Genomic DNA, 23,270 nt, shown 5'->3' with positions numbered 1-23,270 from the left:
CTTTGTGTAGTCTTGGCCATCCTGGAACTAGTTTAGCTCTGTCAACCAGGCTGGCCTTGAACTCACAGAGATTCACCTGCCTCTCGGGTGCTGGGATTAAAGGCGTGTACCATCACACCCAGGTTTATATTTTTATTCATATTGTTGCTTTCACTTCACTTCCAGACTAATAGTCCAGGTTTAGTCTTCTGTCTTTTTATATCTGTCACTATCTTCTTGGACAGGAAAAAGTACATTTTAGTTTTTTGATATATTAACTTGTTTGATTAGTCTACTGGCATATATAAAACTCCTTTGTTACTGCTGTTTCTGCCTGGATCTGTCTTCATTACATTCATATCTCTGCCAGGCAATATGTGAGTGCCTTTGTCACAGTGTACTAATAGGGCAGTTGGACCTACCTGGTGGGTTTGTTTTTTTAATTTTAATTTGTTGTTTAAGGGTGGTGTTTTTATTTGTTTGAGACAGAGTTTCTCTATACAGCCCTGGCTGCCCAGCAACTCACTCTAGACCAGGTTGATGGCCTTGAACTCACAGAGATCTGCCTGCCTTGCCTCTCCCTATCCCAATGTCACTACTAATGACTTGTAAGAGGGTTTGCCTGTTTCTGTGTCTTGTGAGCCATGTGTGGGCAGTGCCTGCAGATGACTGAAGGTGTTCCCTCCTTGGGACTAGTTGTAAGCTAGCTGTGTGGGTGCTGGGAATTGAAACTGGGCCCTCTGGAAGAGCAGCCAGTACTCTTAACTGCTGAGCCATCTCTTCAGCCTCTCTATATGGTATTTAAGAAATCCAAAATAGATGAAATATGTGCATACATATTCATGCCTTGCATGCATATAGAAGTCAGGGGAACCTACAGGAGTTAGTTCTCTTCTTCCACCATATGTGTCCCAGGGATAGAACCCGGGATGTCAGGCTTTCACTGAGCACCTTGTTGGCCCTGGGTACCAAATTGTTTTACTTACTCGGTATCTCATGTAAGGATTTTAGTTTTGTGTATTTTTTTTCTAAAATACAGTATCAAAACAACAATAGAATTAGTCCAGCTGGACTCAGATTACATGATCTCAACTTTATTGGGAACAGTAGCTAGGAGATATGGAATTGTTGTGTCCTTTTCTTCTCATAAGGACGGTTTGGTATACTGACCTTAACTACACTGCAATCATAGAACTGCTTCACAGCCCCTTGACAGCCATGTCAATTTGAACTTGACAGCCATGATCTTAACTGCGAAGCCATCTCTCCAGCCCCTTAAGTATGTATTTTAAATCTAGGGAGGAGTTATTGAAACCAAATGATTATGCCAAGTTCAGTAAAACAGTACATGACATTTTAGGTTTGGTTAAAATTTTTAATTGAATTGTAGCTTTTTATAGTGTCCAAAATAATTTTTGTCACATTCTTATATAAAATCTATCTTAAGTTCTTACAGATTTAATCCACTTTTCCAATTTAACATAAAATAATTAAAATTTGTGATAAATGAATTTTACTGTCCACTCTTTTTCAACTGCCAGTTGCTCTTTATGTTAAAACTACAAATTCTGTTAGTGTTACATCTTCAGTAGATACAATTCTGAACCCTGTTGGTTAGAATATATCTGACCAGGTAATTATTTCCATACTTGAATGTAGTTTCTCCTTGGTTACTACATAAACCATATTCAAATTATTTTATACTTTTTGTTCTATACAAAGAAAGAAAAGGAGAGAAATGCTTAGACAATTGATCATAGTTGACTCAAGTTGGTTTCTAAATTTTTGGAAAGTTTCATATGAAAAATACTTGCTTCCTATCAGTTAAACGTTTTTTCGATATCATTTGTTGTGATAGACAGCTTAGCATAGTTTGAGTTTTTGTAAGGATTATATAAATGGTCAAGATTTTATGTTTCAGCAAAATGTTAGGATAGTAATAAAGCTAATATGATATTAACTCTGGTTTGGATTTCATTGTAAAAACTAATTTAACTTGCTTTTACTTTTCTTGACAGAACAAATTCGATTAAAGAATATCAGAAAAGTCTATGGAAGATGTATGTGGTATCGTTTACGGTTATTAAAACCCCAGCCAAATATTATTCCTACAGTAAAGTAAGTAATGGATTTCAATAACAAAACATACTGAGTACTTGTTCTTTGCTAGGTGTTATGAGTTAGGGAATCTGAGGATAGCTTACATGTGTGACTGTAAAGAAGTTGTAGCCTGTGAGAGGGGTGAGGTTTTGTTACAGTAAGCTTTAGAGCTGTGAACAAGTTAAAGCTCAAAATGAGAAGGGTTTGAGAGTCAGCTCTTGTTTGAAGACTGTATATATTATGTGCTAGGACTGGAGTTGTTGGTTGAAGTCTATATGAAAATCAAAGATTTCAAAGACTGACAAGATCAATTTCAAGGTGATAACTAAAGTCTCATGCTTAATATGTTTGATTCTGTGGTAACTCAAGGTGTTTATGGTTTTCCTTAAGCTAAGGCTAAGAAGTAAATTGATTTGGCCAGAATTATGCAGTGAATGTGGTGGGCAGGACCATATCACCTTAGTTTTAGCAGGCTCATCTGCTTAGACAATCCACTATCAAGGATTTGATTCTGTGAGGCTAAAGGGTGTGCTTTACACTGAATTAATGTCATGTCTTTATTTAACTTAGTCACTAGATTATCTGTGATGGGAACTGAAGGTTGTTACTGCAGAAAATAAATTACCCACATCTACCTGCTGTAGAAAGAAAAAAATCTGGTAGAGGATTAAGTGTTGAACCAGTTATTTTAAATCTGGGTTTAAATGATGAGACTAGTTTTAAACATAGATGTGTAACTTCAGAGGACTGAAATAAGATGTTTAAGAGGGAAAGGACTGGTTTTTGCACAGAGAGGGAATCTTAGCTTTGGTGGTGATGCTCAGTGATAAGAAGCTAGATGCAGAGTTAGCACTGAGACCAATATAGCTCTCTTTTCTCTTTATTTGCTGTCTATTCTCATTTTAAATTAAAAATTTATAAACACCGCCCCTCTCTCCATCTCTTTTTTTGAGACAGGTTCTCACTATGTAGCTCTGGCTGGACTGAAACTAGCTATGTAGATCAGGCTGGCCTTGAACTTGCAGGTATCCGTCTGCCTCTGTCTTCTGAGCTTCTGAGGATTAAAAGTTTGAACTGCTATTCCCAGTTTTAGGCCAATAATTCTTAAGTCTCAAGCCCCCACCTCATTTTTTCTCAATACTTCAGGTACCTGGGCCTCCATTTTTTTCCTTCTAATTTATCTATTGTGTGTGTATGATGTGTATGTGGGCATACATGTGCCAATGCACACTACATCAGTGTGGAGGACAGAGGATAGCTTTGTGGATTGATTCTTTTCTTCAGTACCTTATGAGGGCTCTAGGAATTGAACTTGGGCCATCAGGCTTGTGAAACAGGCTTGTGACAGGTGAGCCATTCTGTCAGCCTTGAACCTAGTTTTCAAGGAAAAGAAGTTGAAGGCCTTTTTGGTAATAAATAAATGATTTATCTAATTCATAATGAAGCTCAAATAATGACTAAATAGATTTTGGTAACAGTTCAGAGAAAGTTTAGAAATTATAAAAAAACTCTTGCTACTTTATACTACCTAAATACTTCCTGTCGGTATTTCTGAATCTAAGCTATATAATTTCTGGAAGTAGCTTCCAAATTATATTGAAAATATACTTAAAAGAAAAAATGCAGAATACTTTCTAAGTTAAATTACTGAGTCTGCATGTGAGAAAATGTTTGACTTTTTGGAGGGTTTCTTTTAGAAAATTGGACATAAAGCATAATCATGTGTATCCTCCACCCCCAGCCCCTTTTGCTTTGGCTCTCTGGAAATGAGTGTGGTTTTATTGTTTGGAATAGTTTTCATCAGCATTGGGGATCCTGTCATGAGCCTTCTCTTCTCTTCTTGGCTCTGAGAACAGATGCCACGTGTGAAGCACCTAATAGAGTTTAGCATATCTGGGATATTTTGTTCTTGTCCTTGTGTTTGCTTTTCCTTTGTGATTTTTCATTCTTATCTCTGTTTTATGAGTTTTGTTAGACTTTTAGATTTCATCAAAGTGAAGAGTTACTGTGTGTGAATAGCATTTTCAAATGTTCTTAGATTATTGAGAGTATTAACAAACTTTAGTTTTATGTTTAAAATTTCCTCCTTTTAATTTCAGATATAATTATGTACTTATTATAAGTCATGTATAGAAGGTGCTAGATACACAGTGATTAACAAAATCTAAATAGTTCAAAGGTATGAACTGTAGGAGAGAGTGCCAAATAACAATTATAATAAATTTAGTATATAATGTTAGTTCATTTCTTTCTTTGTTATTGTAATAACATACTTGAGTTTGGGCACTTTATAAAGAAACAAGGTTTATTTAGCTTACTTTAGTTTTAGGGGCTGAAGTCCAAGGTCTGTCAGCCCCATTCGTTTGTGACCTTTGGAATAACATTAGAACTTGGTAGATGGCATCATGGCAGGAGGATACATATACATATATGACAGATACACATATGTATCTGTATCCATATATATGTATGTGTATATATATATATATATAGAGAGAGAGAGAGAGAGAGAGAGAGAGAGAGAGAGAGAGAGAGAGAGAGAGAGGAGAGAGATATGGATACAGATACAGATGTTACAGATGCATGTGAGGGTCCAGAAGAGGTGTCAAATCCTCTGTAACTAGTTACAGGAGTTGTGAGCCATCTGATGTGGGTGCTGGGAACCCAACTTTGTCCTCTGCAAGAGCAAACCACTGAGCCATCTCTCTAGCCCCCCAGACCTCATCTCTTAAAGAAAGATCTACTACATGTTTTTGGGTATGGTGTGCATGTGTATTCAAATGTGAGTGGTGCATGTCTTCAGGTAAACATGTGTGTGTTTATGTTGGAAGCCAGAGGTTGATATTTGGTGTCTTTCTTGAATATTTTCTAGTTTATTTACTGAGGTATAAGGTGTTCTAGTTTTATTTCTGTTGCTAGTCATGGTCAAGGACAGGGACTATATTCTGAGAGATACCTATTTTTTGCCTTCTTCCTGCTAGTTAGCTTTAATCTAGATTTCTTCTATCTTTATGTAGCTCAGGACTTTTCAAGGAATGATGCTACCCACAGTGAGTGGACTATGTCTTCCTGCATCAGTTAACAATCAAGATGATTCCCAGACGTAGCCGTAGGCCAATCTGATCCTGGCAGTCCCTCAATTAAGGTTCTTTTTTTTCAGGTGATCTAGATTGTGGCAAGTTGATATTTAAAACTATTGTACAGGGTTCTTGCTAAACCTGGAGTTTGCCCAGCTAGTCTGTCTAGCCTGTTTACACCATGGATCCCATCTCTGCCTCTCAAGCACTAGGGTTTCATGGGCAGTCACACCTGCCTGGCTTTTATGTGAGTGCTAGAGATATGAATTCTGGTTCTCAGGCTGTCTCCTGGTTCTACCAGTTTTTGTACTCTGTACTGCTAAACCAAGCAGTAAGGACAGGGAGAAGACTTGCTTTGGAAGAACAACAGAAGGGCTCTCACTTGGCCTAAGACAGAGAAGACTTTTTGAGTTGGTTGTGGGTGGGTTTTTGAAGGCAGAAGTCACAAAATAATCCCACACTAGTTCAGAATTATAAATAATTAAGGGTTAATTATTTAGGAAAAATTTACAGGTCACTGTCCTAGACAACAGTCCTCTGAACAAACAGGAACACAGTCTAGCAGCTGGAAGCAAGAGCCAGAAGCAAAAGAGAGAGCTTGCATGCTTTACAGCTGCATTTACAGTATAAGAGACCACACTCAAGTGGGCTAGTATCTTAAATTCTATTGGCTGAAGGAACAGAATATGCTCCCATGACACCTCCCCTTTTTGTTTAAATAAGAAAGTTCTAAACCCAATACAAAACTATATACACTAGGAACAGATATCAATTATAATTAGTATTACAACCAGCATAAACAGTATTAAGTAAGGAACATAGGCTAAATGTTTTAATAAGCATTCTATCCTAAGGAGTCTAAGTCTTGTATAGGAAATGGCTTGGATAGATCATAAGAGAACAGTAACTACAACTATCTAATCTTCAACTCCATTGAAGGCCTGAGAAGGGAGATAATTACTTGAGCAGGCAGGAAATACAATCAAGCCCCTTTCAAAGCAAGTAATATATGATGGAGACAATTAGCTACCTGAGCAATCACCCAAAATCTCATTTGTAACGTTGAAGCCACCAACTTTGGCTATGGCCTAGTGTAACTGAGAGACCATTTTCAGAGGAAGGAAATTATTCAGAACTGTCTTACCCTGTCTTGGCAAGATTTGACAGTCTTTTTCCTTGTGTCCTACTTATCCATTTCCAGATACTATGTACTTTGTCAGTGGTTGAGGTATGGCCAATTCCTTGCCCAAAGGCCAAATGTGCCAAGAAGAAAATACACTTTAAGTGGAGTGTCTTTGGACTCACATTCTCTCGGGAATAGATTGGTGCTGTCAGGAGCAGTCATGTCTCATGTCAGCAGAACCCTAAGTTATTTAAATGCCATGTTCTACAGATCCTTGAAGTGGTTGAAGATTACCTGTCTAGACAGAATATAATCTCTATGCATCTAAGAACCTAATTGATCTGACTGTAAATACAACAAACATGAACAACCATTGACCTATAATATTAATACCTGTATAACTTAAAAGTCTAAAACTTCATGTCAGAATATTAAATAATCTATAAACAAATGTGCAACAAATGAGGACAATGACCAAAATGTAAACAATGTATAAGTATCTTGATCAGAGTTAGGAGTAATATATAATGCAATATGAAAGTATATCCTAAAAGTTGTATCAATATACAGAATGTCCTCAACAGAGGTAGAAACATGCATATATACAATCTGACAGAAATACTTTGCATAGGTATACAAATAATGTAAACAAAAATAACAAATATAATTTGAACTTACATCAATATACAAAAACTATACCAATGTAAATTATCTATAAATAATAGCTTACAAGTATTCACTCTATTGTTTTTGTTTTTTGTAGTAGTGGAGTTGAACCTTGTAAATGCTAGTTCAGTATTCTACTGTGGCTCTATATCCCTAGCCCCTAAGACTTGGGGAAGAGTTACTATTAGTAGGCCATAGCTACCATTAATTGATTATGTTTACTACATGTGAGTCACTTCCAAAGTACTTAACATTCTAAATCTCATTTAATTGTCAAACCCATCATGGAATTTGGATTTGAGATATATAGCTTAAACAGCTTACCAAACTTTTTAAATTGATGTATAATAATGGTGGGAGTTGAGCTAGGGAGGTTTTTTTCTGGGTCCAGGATAAGAGGGGGATGTTCTACATAGGGTTCTCTCTCTTTGGGCATATATGTGGACATTTAGGTAGGCTGGCAAACAGCTTGAAGTTATATACCCTTGAAAGGTTTAAAATATTTCTGGGTATGCAACTTACTTTGTAGAGTTGTGGTCATTCATGCGGGAAGCCTTTGATTTGATCCTTAGAACCATGAAAATCAGGTATGGTGGTGTAAGCCTGCACGATTAGCACTTGTGTGGGCTGTGAAAGCAGGAGGGTCAGAAGTTTGAAGTCATTTTCCTTTACATACTGAATTTATGGGCAGCCTACATATGAGACCCTTTCTCAAAGCATGTGTGTGTATTTGGTTTAGAATATTGTTTTGACCAAATGGAAAGAAACTTGTATCTCAGTTCCCACTGTTGTTTAAACTACCCAGGGGTTAGTAAAAACTGAGTAAGAACTTGTTCAGGTGCCTAAGGAATTTGCAGCAAGTCAAAGGAAAAAAGTTATTGTTTGTGCTGCTTTGTAGCTGTAAATGTGTTCTCTTTGAAGGATTGCTTTTTTTTTAAATTTATTTATTATGTATATAGTGTTCTTGGCACCAGATCTAATTATAGATGGGTGTGAGCCATCATGTGGTTGCTGGGAATTGAACTCAGGACCTTCAGAACAGCAGTCAGTTCTTTTAACCTCTGAGCCATCTCTCCAGCCCTGAAGGATTGCTTTTGAAGGATGGATTGTTTGAGTTGAGTTGAAGGATGAATATAGATTTTGTGTAGGTAGGCGCACACACACACACACACACACACACACACACACACACACACACACACACACACGGGGACTGAGATTTTGACAGATACAAAAGCAAGTGCATGATTGTGGGAAAGCTTATGGAACATTGAAGAATAAAAATCTGTTTTGTTGAAAATTGGATAAACAGAAAACTAAGGAATCATTCTAGGTGATTCCAGATGAAGAGGCTTGTTTCCAAACAATAAGTGCATTTGAGCTAGGTTCTGCCAAAGAACAGAAGCTCAGTCTGAGGGTGTAACTCAGAGTTCTTGCCTACCACAGACGGGAAAGGCCCTAGATGTCATCTCAGTGCAGTGGTAGAAACAAAGCGCTTACACACAAGGGACTTTTTCTTTGTTCCTAAAACCAGTTATTCCGATTGTGCTTGATTACTTTATATTTTTGTCTAACAAATCCTATTCATTGTAAGAAATCTTCACACAGAGGATCTAAATAATAGTTCATTTCCACATTAAGATATTGATTACGTTATACTCTTATTTCTAATCACATTTTTGTTTATAGAAGTTGGATTGTGTTTTTACAAAGCTTGAAAGCTGTTTTCCCTTTTGAATTTAACATTTAAAAAATCTTTCATGACAGATTTTCCTTTTATTTACTAGAAAATATTTCACTCTGGTTGAATGATTATTATTGTTGTTATTATTATTAATTTTGTCTAGTAATTCATTGATGAGCATTTAAAGGTGCTTATATTTGGTTTTACTATGTAGAATACATTCAAGAGAGAAGAAATTAGGTTTTTATTGTTCTTTTATATTCTTAACTCCTGCACATATTTTATTTCTTAGCTGTAAAATTTTTTTTTGTGTGTGTGTGACTCCATCATGATTTGACTACTCCCCCTAAATTAGTTATTGCTGATGGACATTAGAATATTTCCAAATTTTACTATTTAAAGAAGGCTCTTCATTTGTCCTTGTATACCTGGCCATTTTTTTTTTTTTAAATTCGTCTTACTAAATGTATTATTTTTAGGTTAAGAGTAATCTTTTTACAGTAAGTGGTTTCTTGGCTGCTTAACACTTATGTATTTTTATCTGTTTTAATGGTTCTAGTATTAATTTCTGTATTTAATTCTGCAATTAGAAACTGGAACCATCCATTATTTGGGAGGCACTTCACTAGATTCTAGAGAGTTCAAAAGTGAAAAAGACACTATTTTTGTTATAACGGGAATTTACAAATTTGAGTCAGTAGTGTAGCATAGTGGTGTGGAACTACTTTAGATTGTTTTATTTCCTTGCAGAAAGCTGTACAGCTGCATTTATTAATGTCATTTGTCTTTTTCCTAAACAGGAAAATAGTTCTGCTTGCAGGATGGGCATTGTTCTTATTCCTTGCATACAAAGTTTCCAAAACAGACCGAGAATATCAGGAGTACAATCCTTATGAAGTATTAAATTTGGATCCTGTAAGTAGTATTGTTATGTAACCTCATTAATTTAACAATACCTTAAATACTAAAAGTCTACATTCTGAAACAAATTAGACATTTCCAAAAGAAATCAGACTTGGGTCTGTTGACCTCTTTTTGGTTAGATTTGTATTTTTCATTTATGTGTATTTGTGTTGTATGTGTACTCAGGTCAGAAGAGGCTGCTGGATCCCTTGGAGATAACAGGCAGTTTTAAGCTGCCTGATAGTGGGTTTTGGGAACTGAACTTGGGATCTCAGGGAGGGCAGTACCAGCTTTTATCCAAGCCAGTTATTCAGCACTGCCGGTTAACTTTTTTTTTTTTAATAAGATCTAATTCATTATCATTTAAATATGTTTGTTCAGTTGTTGATTGCTACTAGTAAGTATTAGTTTATAACTGGTAAAATGTTAAGATTACTTGATGATAAGTGACTTTTAAAAACACATTTATGTTGATTGACACATGGAATATCTTAAGTCTAAAGTTGGGGTACTTGTAAGAACCTGTTGTCATTATCATTGAAATTAGGTAATCCTTGAGTATGTTTTTTGAGATTTTGGTTGAACTTGGTTGATACACCTCTCTAGAACACTGGAACTTGAGGTAGTGCATAGGGATAATAAGGCTGGGAGAACTTGTCCTATAACAGTTTAGTAGGCAGACCGAGTCTAGTGGTTGTGGTTTTAAACTTTGTTTGTCTTCAGTGGATGGCTTGGTTTTGAATTTGATATAATACAAATTAAGGAGAATGTACATTTACATCTGCTTTGTAGAAGAAAAGTTTGCATATAATAGAATTTTTATTTGATTGTTTCTTTTTTTTAAATTTTTTTAGATTTTATTTTTAATTGTATATATATACACATATCTGTATATATCTATGTATATGTGTGAGTGTGGGTTTGTCATGAGAATGCAGAAGCCTGCAGAGGGTGCTGGGTCCCCTGAAGCTACTCAGAGTTTGATCATGCTGGGAACTGGACTTGTGCATCCTTTCTAGATAAAGTTCACACTAGAGCAGTATGAACTTTCACCCCTGAGCATCTCTCCAGCCCGGTGTCTGTTTTTTCTTACAATAATCATCACGGCCACCAAGAGTATAATAAAAAAGATGCGTGGAAATAAAAATGATCCAAAATATTGGTAAAAGGTGAGACTGAGAATCAATGCCATTTCTTTTTAAAATATTTAGTCTTAAGATACTGACAAGCAGATGAAGTGAGATGTTGCTCAGAGTATAAAGAAAGTAAATTTCTGACTTAACTGCATTCGTTTACTTTTGATCATTTTTTGAATATTTAAAGCCAGTGCACTTTTATTGAAAAGTAGAGTTATATGGTTTCACTACCATCACCATCAGTACCTAGTATGTTGCGTGCCATATAGTTAAATGCTTGATAAAAATAATTACTTGAACAAAAGAAGTATATGTATGAGATGAAGTTTTGAGAGATAAAATGTATAGGAGAAAATTTTACTTTTTTGTCAAATATTGAGTAGTTCATGGTTTAAGATAAAAAATAGGGTTGACTATTTCTTACTGCATTGTGTTCTTATGTATTAACAAAGTTTTCCTTTTAGGGAGCAACAGTAGCAGAAATTAAGAAACAATATCGCTTGTTGTCACTTAAATATCATCCAGATAAAGGAGGTGATGAAGTTATGTTCATGAGAATAGCAAAAGCTTATGCAGCGTAAGTATTCTAGGCCTTTTTACACTTTTTAAAGAAATTGGTAAAGATACTTTCTTTTTTAAGATCATAGTAAGTAAAATGAATGTCATACACTTTTATTAAATATTTGCCAGGTATATTGAACCCGACATTTATGGACATCCTTAGCAGCTCTAAAGTGGTAGTTTAATTAAAGCATAAGTTACTCAGAGTTGGCATTTAAAGAACTGACACCTTTATCAAAGCAACTCTGGGTTTAATCTCTGGTTTCTTGTTCTGTTCTGTTGATCTGAATGTCTGTTTTTGTATCAGTACAATGCTGTCTTTATCACTGTGGCTCTGTAGTGTAGTTTTAGGTTAGAAAATAGGGTGCTTCTGGTTGTGTTCTTTCTGTCTAGGACTGGTTTGGCTATTATGATCCCTGCACCCCCAGCATTGTCAGGTTTGTGAAGGAGTTGAGATTTTCATCTAGTGCTTTTTTTGATGTATACTGGGATGCGAAATAAAGCCACTTTAATTCTCTGTTTTGAGCTATTGGCCAGGTCAATACATTTTATTTAGGTGTTGAAAATCATTCTGTCACTTTTATATTGCCTAACCTGAAAGCACTTGTGTAGAAGGTATTTTCCTAGTTCTCCTGGTACTTGGCTTAGAAGAGCCTGTTTTCTACAACAGTGAAGTTTTACAGGTGATGTTTACATCTAGACAACATAGTGCCACTGTTTTGGAATTAATAACTATATTTTAAATTATTAATGTGCTCATTGGAAAAATTTTAGAAAATAGACTTATGAAATAAATAAAAGTCACTTAAAATCTTATATTCTTAGAAGATGTAGTAAATAGTCTTTGAATTTTATCTGACTTAATTGGCTAAACTTCAGCTAATCAGGAATTCGTATCAAAGTCTAGGAATTAGTAACATACACACACAAGTGTGTATGGATGCTCCAACATTGCAGAAAAACTTTGGGTGACTGTGTAGGCGGCCACCTGTTTTCTGTCATTACTCAAATTTTTTGGAAGTCACTTGCTTGCACTTCCTGCTTACTCAGTTAATATTATTTCCTTCTTGGGTCTCTGAGGGAGTTGAAGATTAGATAGATATAGTTGTAGTTTACCAGACACAGAAAGCAAGTTATGATAGAAAGTAAATTAGGTAAAAGACTTTGAACTCACCGAGATAGGATAGATATGAAATACTTTCTCTGAATTTGTTAAATGCAAATGGACTAGATATTTTTGATGTATTTATTGCCTTATATATTGTATATAGTCATTGTGCTTATTGTATACAGTTTTCTTATATTAGTTATAGCCTTTTTTATTTTATTTTTTTTTAGACAAAAAGGGGAAATGTAGTGGCATTTCAACTGCAATTTGTAAATAAGGGCTGCCTGAAGATCTGAGATTAAAACAGTCCCACTGGTCAGCCTTAGAGCCCAGATTATGGTAACACACACCTTTAATCATTTTATCCATAATGACACACACCTTTAATCCCAGCAGCCACCCTAGTTGCCATTGAAATTGGGTGGTGCATGTCTTTAATTCCAGCCCTAGAGAGGAATAAAGGGTGGGGGGGCAAGGACAATGATGACAGGACGACAAAGGACAACTGTCAGTCACAGTCTCATTCTGAGATTCCGGAAGGCAGGATCTCCATTTCAGACTGAGGTCAAGGTAAGAACCAGAGGGTGACTGTTTTACTTTTCAGATCTTCAGATTGAACCCCAATTTCTGACAGAGTTTTTATTAATTGTGCTTCAGATTCACATACATGTGCACACGCACCCCCCCACATGTAAAATAAATAAATCTAAATACAAAGGTATTAATTGTCTAATGAAATTCTTACATTTGATACTTACTTTTTGGGAATGACCTAATTTTGATATCTTGTTTTCTTCATGATAGTTTAACAGATGAAGAGTCTCGGAAAAATTGGGAAGAATTTGGAAATCCAGATGGGCCTCAAGGTGTGGTGAATATAAAAATGTTGATGATAGTATTGTATATCATGAAAATACTAATTAGAATAAGAGAAATATTGATATTTCTCTTTATGGGAGAGTTAGCACAAGGAGTTAGATGAATAAATTGAACTTCTTTACTTTAAAAATCATTTCGTATATGTATATATATGTTTTGCTTATGTTTATGTTTGTGTACCACATATATGATTGATGCCCAGAGATCAGAAGGGGGGTCAGATTTCTTAGAGCTGGAGTTATGGGGCCATTGCGAACCATCATGTGGGCCTAGGAACTAAACCTGGGTCTTGAAAGAACAACAAACGTTTCTTTTTCTTTTATTTCCAATTTATTTTATTTTATGTATTTTATTGATATGTATATAAAAGAAGAGGATGTTGGATGCCCTGGAATTGGAGTTATGGATGGTTGTGAGCCACCTTCAGGGTCCTAGGAACTGAACCCAGGTTCCCTGCAAGAAAGAGCAACAAATGCTCTTAACTGATGAGCTAGCTGGGACAGGAGAGATGGCTCATGTTAAAGGCTAGGCTCATAACCAAAAGACAGCAAGTGCCCTTAACCACTGAGCAGTCTTTCCAACCCCTCTGTTTACATTTTTACTTCATTTTTCTTTTTAAAGACTCAGTACCCAACATAATTGGACTTGGTATTTTTTTTCCTTCTTTTTTTTTTTTTTTTTTGGTTGGGGTGACCAGGGTGAGGTGGGGTAGATGTTGGCAGACTGGGAAGTGTGTGTGTGATTGGGGTACATTGTGTAAAATTCCCAAATAATCAATAAAAATATCATGTTGGAGAAAAAAACAAAGACTTCAGTTTCCAGTACTGTGTTGAGTAGTTCAAAGCTTCCTATATATAATTCCAGCTCCAGAGAGATCTGATCTTGGTCTCTGGGGGTTGCTTGTACTCATGGGTATATACCTATTTACAGATACAAACACATACTTATAATTTAAAAATAATAAAAACATTGTTTTCCGTGTGCATGGCACCTGCATGTACTCCATATGTAAACATGCATGGATGTGTGCACACCATGAACATATGCAAAATTTTTTTCTGTACTAATTTCTTGCATTTTAATAGTGTTTGTATGACTTCAAGACATGAAAGAATTTGGGTTTTCTATGAAAATGAAGCTTAAATGTGAAAAGTTTCCCCATTGAAAACAATGAAATTTCATAAACACACTATTCTGTAATACACATACATATTTTTATTTATTTTGAGACATGTCTCATCCATGCTGACTTTGAACTTTAGTGGTCCTTCTGCCCTGGACTCTCAAAAGCCTGGGTGTATTCTTTTAAGTTTGTATAATGGAAATATATGTAATATAGTCTTGAAGGGTTTTTTTTTTTGGGAAATGGAGGGAGAACTTAATTTTGAGATAAAGATAAATAAAATTGAAAGTAGAGTCTTTTGAAAAATGATTTATTTTATTTCAGCTACAAGCTTTGGAATTGCCTTACCAGCTTGGATAGTTGACCAGAAAAATTCAATTCTGGTGAGTGCATTTAAATAAAGCCTATTTTGATGTTCTATACTGTATTAGGACATAATATAATGAAAGCGTTTACTCTCATATGCTATTTAATTGTTACTGTGTTTTGAAAGCTACATAACGAGAAAGAATTGGTTCTCATGTGACACTGCAGGTTTAGGACAATTTTCTCTTGTTTGTTTGTTTGCTTGTTTTTGTTCGTTTTTTTCTGAGACAGGGTTTTTCTCTATGTATCCCTGGCTGTTGTGGTACTTTCATTACATAGGACCAAATAGCAGAGTGCTTTTAATAGTGGGTTCTCTTTGTAAGTCTGAATGTTGTATTAACTTACCAGATCAAGACATAGCTGTTTTCTCTTAAATTCTAGGTTTTACTTGTGTATGGATTGGCATTTATGGTTATTCTTCCTGTTGTGGTGGTAAGTTCTTTTTATTAATTGGGGGGGGGGTTGCTCCATAAGATTTTGATTCTTAGAATTTAATCAGTGCAATCTCTTTTTTTAAAAGATATTATTGTTATTGTTTGAAACAGGGTCTTACTACTTAACTCTAGCTGGCTTGGAACTTGATAGTCCAGGTTGGCCTCAAGTTTGCCTACTCTTGTTCCGATTGCTGGGACTAAAGGCACTGTCACACCCAGCCTATTTTAATTTTAATTGTATGTATGTGTGTGTAGGGTATATGCACATGAGCATATGTGTCCATGTCCAGAAGAGAGTATTGGATCCCCTGGAGCTAGAGTGGTTATGAGCTCGTTGATATGGATGATGGGATCAGAACGTGGGTTCTCTATAAGAACAGTACATGGTCTTAACCACTAAGACATATCCCCAACCCCCAGCTGCCACATTTTAAAAAATTACTGTGTAGTACTATAATGCAGAGCTACCAAAAAGTTTATAATTTTCATCGTTCATTTCTTTGTGTTCTTTTTGATCCTGGAGTTTGTGTGGCTCCATGAGTCCTGTTATACATCTGTCTTTACCTCTTCATAGGATTGTTGTGTAAAATTCAATCTCATGAGACTATGAACAAAAATATGTCAGCTATAAAATGGTTTCTGCTAGGCAGTGGTGGCACACTCCTTTAATCCCAGCATTTGGGAGGCAGAGGCAGGCTAATCTCTGTGAGTTTGAGGCCAGTCTGGTCTACAAGAGCTAGTTCCAGGACAGACTCCAAAAAAACTAGAGAAACCCTGCCCCGAAAAACTAACTAAATAAATAAAATTTAAAAAATGGTTTCTACACTTATCAAGTGTTTATTAGAAAATTTTGTATTAGAAACCACTTTATTTGCTTATAGCAATGGGTGGTTATATTCTTGTTTTATCTATTAAACAGTTTTCAGTCTAAAACCTAAAGCATTTTAATCATGCCTGAGGATTTGTGTTGGTGTTTAGAGGTACCTGACAATGTATTTGTGAGTAAATTATTTGAAATATGGAACACGCTCAAGCACTTCAATGCTCTTAGTAAATTTTTGGAAAATTCACAAAAAACATTGTGCTTCCTCAAGCTTAACAGTTATCATTTTTCATGCTTTGTATCTTGTTCAATTTTATTTGTGTTTAGGGCTCTTGGTGGTATCGGTCAATACGATATAGTGGAGACCAGATTCTAATACGTACAACTCAGATTTATACATACTTTGTTTATAAAACTCGAAATATGGATATGAAACGTAAGTAAACCTAAACAACTGCTGTTTTTTGTATTGCTTTCTGAGTCATTTATATGCTGATATATATTTCTTTTCTTTATAGTAGATTCTATTTCTATTATAGTAGATTCTATTCATCAGATTGAATCAGACTAGGAGGACCATTGCTGACTGGCTGGCTCCCTCTCAGCCTTACATTCAGTGACTGTTTTTATACAGCCTAGGCCCACCTGCCTAGGAGTGGTACCTCCTCCATCAGTCTAAAGAAAATGCCTCTACAGACATACCCACAGGCCAGTCTAATCTAGGCATTTCCTCAGTGAAGGTTCCTTCTTTCCAGATGACTAATTTATGTCATTAATGAAGGTGTATAAAATTACCAAGTTTGTATATAGCAAAGCAATAGTTAAATGGGTAAGGAATTGGCCTACAAGTTGGAGAAAATCACAACTGAGAGATGATGAATTTCTAGAACACATAAAGAATTAAAAGACCTCTTGTGATTGTATACACCTGTAATCCCAGTACTCAAAGAGGCAGAGGTAGGATTGCTACAACTTTGATATCAGCCTGATTTACATAGTCAGGCCAGCCAGGGATTCAGTGTTTCATAAGGAAGAAAGATTCTATCTTACTCTAGTCAGAGTTGCTGATATTAAGAAAACAGTTAACCAAAGCTGCCAAGGATGTAGTTGCTGGTGAGAATGTAAGTTAGTTCAGCCACTATGCATGAAAGTTCCTCAAAAATCTTTAGAGTTATCATATAATAAATTATACCACTTCTGAGAATACACCAAAAGGAAACTAAGTCTGATACCTCCACATCTGTGTTTACTGTGGTATTGTACACAATATCCAAGCTGTGGAATATGCGTAGGTGTCAACAGTAAATTGATAAGGAAGATAATATATATATATATAGCAACCATCTTTTTTTTTTTTTTAACTCAGCTTCAGGGAAGAACAAACTTAGGAAGACTTCAGGAAAATTGACTAACCAGTGAAAACTCTGAACAAACTAAAGTACAAGGAGAAATAAGACTATTGCCCTGGTCATTTAGCCAGGAAGTTCTAGAATTGTAGTCTCTACTCTTCAGCATCTGTAGCCCCACCTTTTGTTTATCACCTGTATATTTTCTTCTCTATTAAAGGTAGATGATATTCATGGGTAGGATGAAGTTGATCATAGTGTCAGTCCTTCTAGAGCTTTTGGGGTGATGATACATGTGGCTGGGAATCATGTGCATTTCCATAAGACTCTCCAAGGTTCCAGAATTTTTGTTTACTTGATATTTTGAGAAGTCATGGAATAAAGAGAATCTCTCACTCTTGGCAGTTCGTTCTTCCCAGCCTTACTTAACTGAAGGGCACTCTTTTACATGCAACATTCTAATGAGGTTTTGATGCTCTCTAGTAGGCTTCTAAGGAACACACGCTTAGTATAAAAACATGCTATTTAAATGACCTTAATTATTCCAGTCCTTTTGTGCCCTTAATCTGATGAACACTTATACTCACTTGGGATAGGTAACTATTGTTTACATTTTTAAAAAGTACAGTTTCTTTTGTTTTAGTAGGAGATATTAATTTAGTTGTCAGTAGTGGAAGCCAGGTGACTTTCAGCATTGTGTTGTGCATGGTTAGAAAGGTGCTTTCTGTAGGAGGTATCTCAGGAAGAGAAATTAATAGATAAGCAAATGTCTATTTACCATTATATTTGTTTGTTTTCATAGGTCTCATCATGGTTTTATCTGGAGCATCTGAATTTGATCCTCAATATAATAAAGATGCCACAAGCAGGCCAACAGATAATATTTTAATACCACAGGTTAGGCTGATCTTATACATTTCTTGATGAGCAATAAAGTAAAAAAGTGAATGATTTATGATATGTTTCTGAATAATTATTTTGTTTGCCTTAGCTAATCAGAGAAATTGGCAGCATAAATTTAAAGAAGAATGAGCCTCCACTTACCTGTCCATATAGCCTTAAGGCCAGAGTTCTTTTACTGTCTCATCTTGCTAGAATGAAAATTCCTGAGACCCTGGAAGAAGGTATTTGTAACTCTGATATTTAAAGGGTTTTAATGGGACCAAAGCAACAGATTTAAGTAGTCTTAGTAATTTAGTGTTTACATGATGTTCTTTTTTATTCAAACAAATAGTTGTTTATGTTCCTTTAAAAATGTTTATATGTGCCAGGTGGTAGTAGTGCATGCCTTTAATCCCAGCGCTTGGGAGGCAGAAACAGATAGATCTCTGTGAGTTCAAGGCCAGCCTGGTCTACAGAGTGAGTTCCAGGACAGGCTCCAAAGCTACAAATAAACCCTGTCTCAAAAAACAAACAAAAAAATCTATATGTATGTAATTACTTTACAAATCATGTGAAAGTCTACATCAGATGCTTTGGCAAAGGTCAAAATGTATTATTTCAAGGTCAGAATATTCTGTATGAAAATGTTTAATGCTGGGTGGTGGTGGTGCATGCCTTTAGTCCCAGCACTTGGGAGGCAGAGGCAGGAGGATCTCTGTGAGTTCAAGGCCAACTTCTGGGACAGGCACCAAAACTACAGAAAAATTTTGTGTTGAAAAAACAAACAAACAAAAAACCAAAAACAAAAAGAAAAAAGAAAAAGAAAATGTTTAATAACTGCAGGTTAGTAAAAGCATTTCCTTAATGGCTTTGCTTTTTGAGACAGTCTCAGTTTTGTCCCTCTGGATGTTATTGAGCTTGCTCTGTTGCTCAGGCTGGACTCAAGCTGAAGACCCTTTTTCCTCAGCCTCCTGTGGACTGAGATTATAGATGTGCATCACCATGTCTGGTTCCCAGGGATTTTGAGAAAAGAACTTGAAAGCTTTTTAGAGGAACACAAGTAGATTTACAGCAAATATCTCTAGGCAGAGGTTTCTTGTTTCTGGCCACCCAGACCTGAAATAATCACACAGAAACTATATTAATTATAATACTGTTTGGCCAATAGCATAAGCATATTGCTAGCTAGCTCTTACATCTTAAATTAACTCGTTTCTATTATTTTATATTTTACCACAAGGCTTGTGGTGTGCCGGTAAGGTTCTGGCTGACTGCTTGCTCATGTCTTTCTCTTTCGGGGACTACATGGCCTGCCTTCTTTCCTCCTCTATCTGCTTGGCATTCCCACCTTACTCTGTTCTGCTAAGCCAGTAGCCGAAACCATTCACCAATAAAAGCAACATATATACAGAAGGACATCCCACACCAAATATCTGACACTCTTAATCCAACATTATTTCCCCATTTCTCAGTAGTAGCTACAGAGAAGTAGGTTTCATCTTTACCTAACTGTTCATAAGTGTTTGACGTATCTATTCTTAAAACAAAGGCCATGGGTTGAATAGCAGGTGTTTCCAGAGAGATCATTGATTTGAATATCATCTCCTTTTTAGCTGTAGTATTTCAGATGAAACTTAAAAACTTGTCATCCTAAAAAAAAAAAAAATGTTATTTCTGAATGAAATCTTACCACCCCATCACTGTTCAGCTAATGAATGCAATCCAGGACTCCTGCAAATAAGACAGTTTGGTACTTAGTGCTAGGAAGGATGCTTAGGGTAGAAGGAAGGAACATTTTAGGCTTTGTCTTTGGAGTTTTTTGAAATAAATGACTAGTTTTGTTACTAATGTTCTTTGCATATACATAGGCATATTCATTTTTGCTAGTCATTTCTCACACACAGGGGACTTGCTTTTTAGGTTGAGTCCCAAATCTAATGGACTTTATTTTAAAAGTTAATTTTATCTGTCTTCATGTATATCCTGGTACCATAGAGACATGAAGACGATATTGGATTCCTTGGAACTGCAGTTGCAAGTGGTTATGAGCCACTGTGTGTGTGTGTTGGGAGTTGAATTCAAGTCATCTGGAAGAGTAGCCAGTGCTCTTAACTGTTGAGATGTCTCTCCAGCCCCTCAAATGGATAATAGTAATAATAATAGCATTTATTTATCTGTATTGTTGGTATTTGAACTTGGGACCTGACATGTGCTGTGCATATACTCTGTCATCTAGCTACACTCCCACTGTTAAAATTTTTTTTAATATATTTTTTATTTTGATGTGCATGGGTATTTTGCCTGCAGTGGTGTCATGTATCATATGTGTTCAGTGTCTGAGGAAGCCAGAAGAGGGTATTAGATCCCTTGGGACTGTAGTAACAGACTTCTGTCAGTCACTGTGTTGGTGCTAGGATTTGACCTGTCCTCTAGAAGAGCAACCAGTGCTCTTAACCACTGTACCATCTTGCCAGCCCATTGTTTTTGCTTCTTTGTTTCTGGAAATTGGACTCGGTGGTCAGACTTGCACCACAAGTGCATTTACAAACTTAGTCTTCCCCTTCTCTTAATTAACTTCCTCCTCCTCCTCTTTTTCTGTAGTTAATTTTATTCTCATTCATGGTCTTTGTATTAACCCACAGTTATAGAAACTTAACAGCATAAGCAGAATATTCTCAAAGATAGCAAGATTAAACTGAATTTTTGATTAGGATTGTTTAAAAAAAATAAGGAATGGCTATAATAAGTATATAATTACACCATTATGTTAAAATTTGACTTTTCTACATCTTGTATTAGTAATGACATCTACTTTTTTGCCGTGATGTTGTGGAGAAACATTGATTTGAACATTAAAATTTGAACATAAAAAAAAACCTATGTGAAATACTTAAGGGCCAGGACAATTTGTGTTAGCTTGGCCTTCAAATGGGAGAGGTGTTTTCACTGTAAGATTAGAATGGTTTATTTCAGGGTTGGTTTTGTTTTGTTTTATTTTATTTTTCAGATCAACAGTTCATGCTGAAAAAATGTCCTGCTCTGCTTCAAGAAATGGTTAATGTAATCTGCCAGCTAATAATAATGGCCAGGAGCCGTGAAGGTGAGGAGGAAGTATAATTAATTTGGACTTTTTCCTATAAGCATTTGCTCAGTATATTTCACAGCTTAAAGATTTATGAGTATTAATTTCAGTTCTGTATACTGGGTCAATCAGGTTTGTCAGCTTTGTTAATGATTTTTTTCATTCTTTTCATTGTTTTATTTTTTAGTGATTTGAACTTTTTCTTTCCTCTGAACAGTTTTTAGTTATTTTGTATTTTAACAATGAGTTTGAAATAGTTATTTAATTGGCATGATGTGTAATTTGTGTGTGTGTGTGTATGAAAAGGAATTTTTGGCTCTTAGTGGAAAAGAAGATGCTAAAAAAGAGTAGACTTTATAGTTTGTTGTGGGTGATTTTAGTGCTTGGCAATGTTACAGTACATTGGGAATATTGAAAATATCTCCTTACTTATTTACTGTTGTTGGAGTTTGTAAATACAAAGAATTTCAGCAAAACATGCATTACACCTGTAATCTCAGCACTTGTTAGTCTGAGGCAAAGGTCTAGTTTGAGGCCATTCTGGGTTCCATAGGGAGATCTTGCTGCCTTCAAAATGCAAAAATAAAAATACATTTTAAAAACATAAAATATTTAGTTACTCTTTTATTTTTGAGATAGGTTCTTGCTTTGTAGCCAAATCTGCCTTAGCAATAAGGTTACCACTATTCTCCACTGTGCTCAGCTGAGGATGCTTGGGAATTTGTGTGTTTGTGGCAGCATCTTACTGCATTGCCTGCGCTGGCCTTGAAAGCCTCCTCGGCCCCATGAGTGCTGATATTGCCACCCAGTTGCTGGGATTACAGGTGTTTTTTCACCACATGGTACTACTGATAGTGCCTGACATTTTACCATTATTGGAGTTGATATAGAGACTTTTGTTAAATTAATGGTTGTTGCTGAGTAATACACACTTGATCAAGTTTGTGTATTTTTAAACATGTTTCTGTAGTTTTTAAAGGAAAACTCAATATCTTGATCTTGAATTTTAGGTGTTGAATATTAGTGTGATTTTATTCCTTTTAATGAACATCTAAGAAGTACAGCCCTTCTGTTTCTTTTTTTCCTATTCTTTCTAAGAAAGGGAGTTTCGTGCTCCAACTTTGGCATCCTTAGAAAACTGTATGAAGCTTTCACAGATGGCTGTCCAAGGCCTCCAGCAGTTTAAGTCTCCCCTTCTGCAGCTCCCTCATATTGAGGAGGACAACCTTAGGAGAGTTTCGAACCATAAAAAGGTTTGTTGACTGCTTTCTAACCAGAGTTTAGCAACTTGTTGTTTCACAAGGTAATGTAATAAAGTTTTCCAGACTTGGTTACTGTGGATTTCTTAGATTTACAATATCTTTTGTTAGTATTTCTTAATTAGGTAGTTTTATAATAATTTACTACTATAGAATTACTATTTTGGGTTGAGTGAAATTTAGCAATTAATATTTTATTTTTACATTGCAAAAATGTATGTACCCAAGTAAGAGTACATCATATACTTTTGATTTTGATTTTCACTTAAATGTTGGGCAGTTATTATAGTTGAGTATGAACAAAAGTAAAAAATGAAGCATTCATTAAAATAATGTTGGTGGACTGGTGATGAAGCTCAGGGTAAGAGTGCTTGCTTGGTATGCACAAGACCCTGCGTTCAGTGCCAGTTAATTACATACATGGGGGAGGGGTAGGGGAGGGAGGATATACTGGTTAAGTAAAGATAATTTCTTTTTTAGAAAATATTGTAGATGCGAATATCTCAAACCTATCTAGAAATTTAAAAAGTTTGGAAAGTATAAGAAACTGAAATTATAATTCTGACTTTTGGGTGTGGTAGTGAGCCCCATGTACCCAGCACTTTGGGAAACTGAGGCAGGAGTACGGTGATTAAATTTGAGGCCTAGGCTAAGTAGTGAACATGAGGCCAGCGTGGGCCACACAGTGAGACCCTGTTTTAAGAAAATAAAAAGAAAAAAGTTACTTGGTATATTTTAG

General features: G+C 35.7%; 1 protein-coding gene across 2 annotated transcripts in view; it reads left to right on the top strand.

The window, feature by feature from the left end:
- The window catches only part of Sec63 (SEC63 homolog, protein translocation regulator), a 73,750-nt gene that overhangs the window by 21,749 nt on the left and 28,731 nt on the right, over positions 1 to 23,270 (top strand). For both annotated transcript variants that reach the window (XM_050120571.1, XM_050120570.1), the window contains exons 2-12: positions 1,998 to 2,097; positions 9,430 to 9,544; positions 11,133 to 11,245; positions 13,142 to 13,203; positions 14,664 to 14,722; positions 15,087 to 15,137; positions 16,290 to 16,398; positions 18,111 to 18,205; positions 18,300 to 18,432; positions 21,198 to 21,290; positions 22,371 to 22,525. In XM_050120571.1, the coding sequence (XP_049976528.1) occupies positions 1,998 to 2,097; positions 9,430 to 9,544; positions 11,133 to 11,245; positions 13,142 to 13,203; positions 14,664 to 14,722; positions 15,087 to 15,137; positions 16,290 to 16,398; positions 18,111 to 18,205; positions 18,300 to 18,432; positions 21,198 to 21,290; positions 22,371 to 22,525 (1,085 nt within the window). The remainder of the gene's footprint in view (positions 1 to 1,997; positions 2,098 to 9,429; positions 9,545 to 11,132; positions 11,246 to 13,141; positions 13,204 to 14,663; positions 14,723 to 15,086; positions 15,138 to 16,289; positions 16,399 to 18,110; positions 18,206 to 18,299; positions 18,433 to 21,197; positions 21,291 to 22,370; positions 22,526 to 23,270) is intronic.

The sequence above is a fragment of the Alexandromys fortis genome, unplaced genomic scaffold, assembly GCF_014885135.2.
Source record: "Alexandromys fortis isolate MF-2015 unplaced genomic scaffold, M_Fortis_MF-2015_v1.1 scaffold_175, whole genome shotgun sequence".
NCBI classification, from domain to species: domain Eukaryota; kingdom Metazoa; phylum Chordata; class Mammalia; order Rodentia; family Cricetidae; genus Alexandromys; species Alexandromys fortis.
This window is presented reverse-complemented; position numbering and strand designations above follow the sequence as displayed.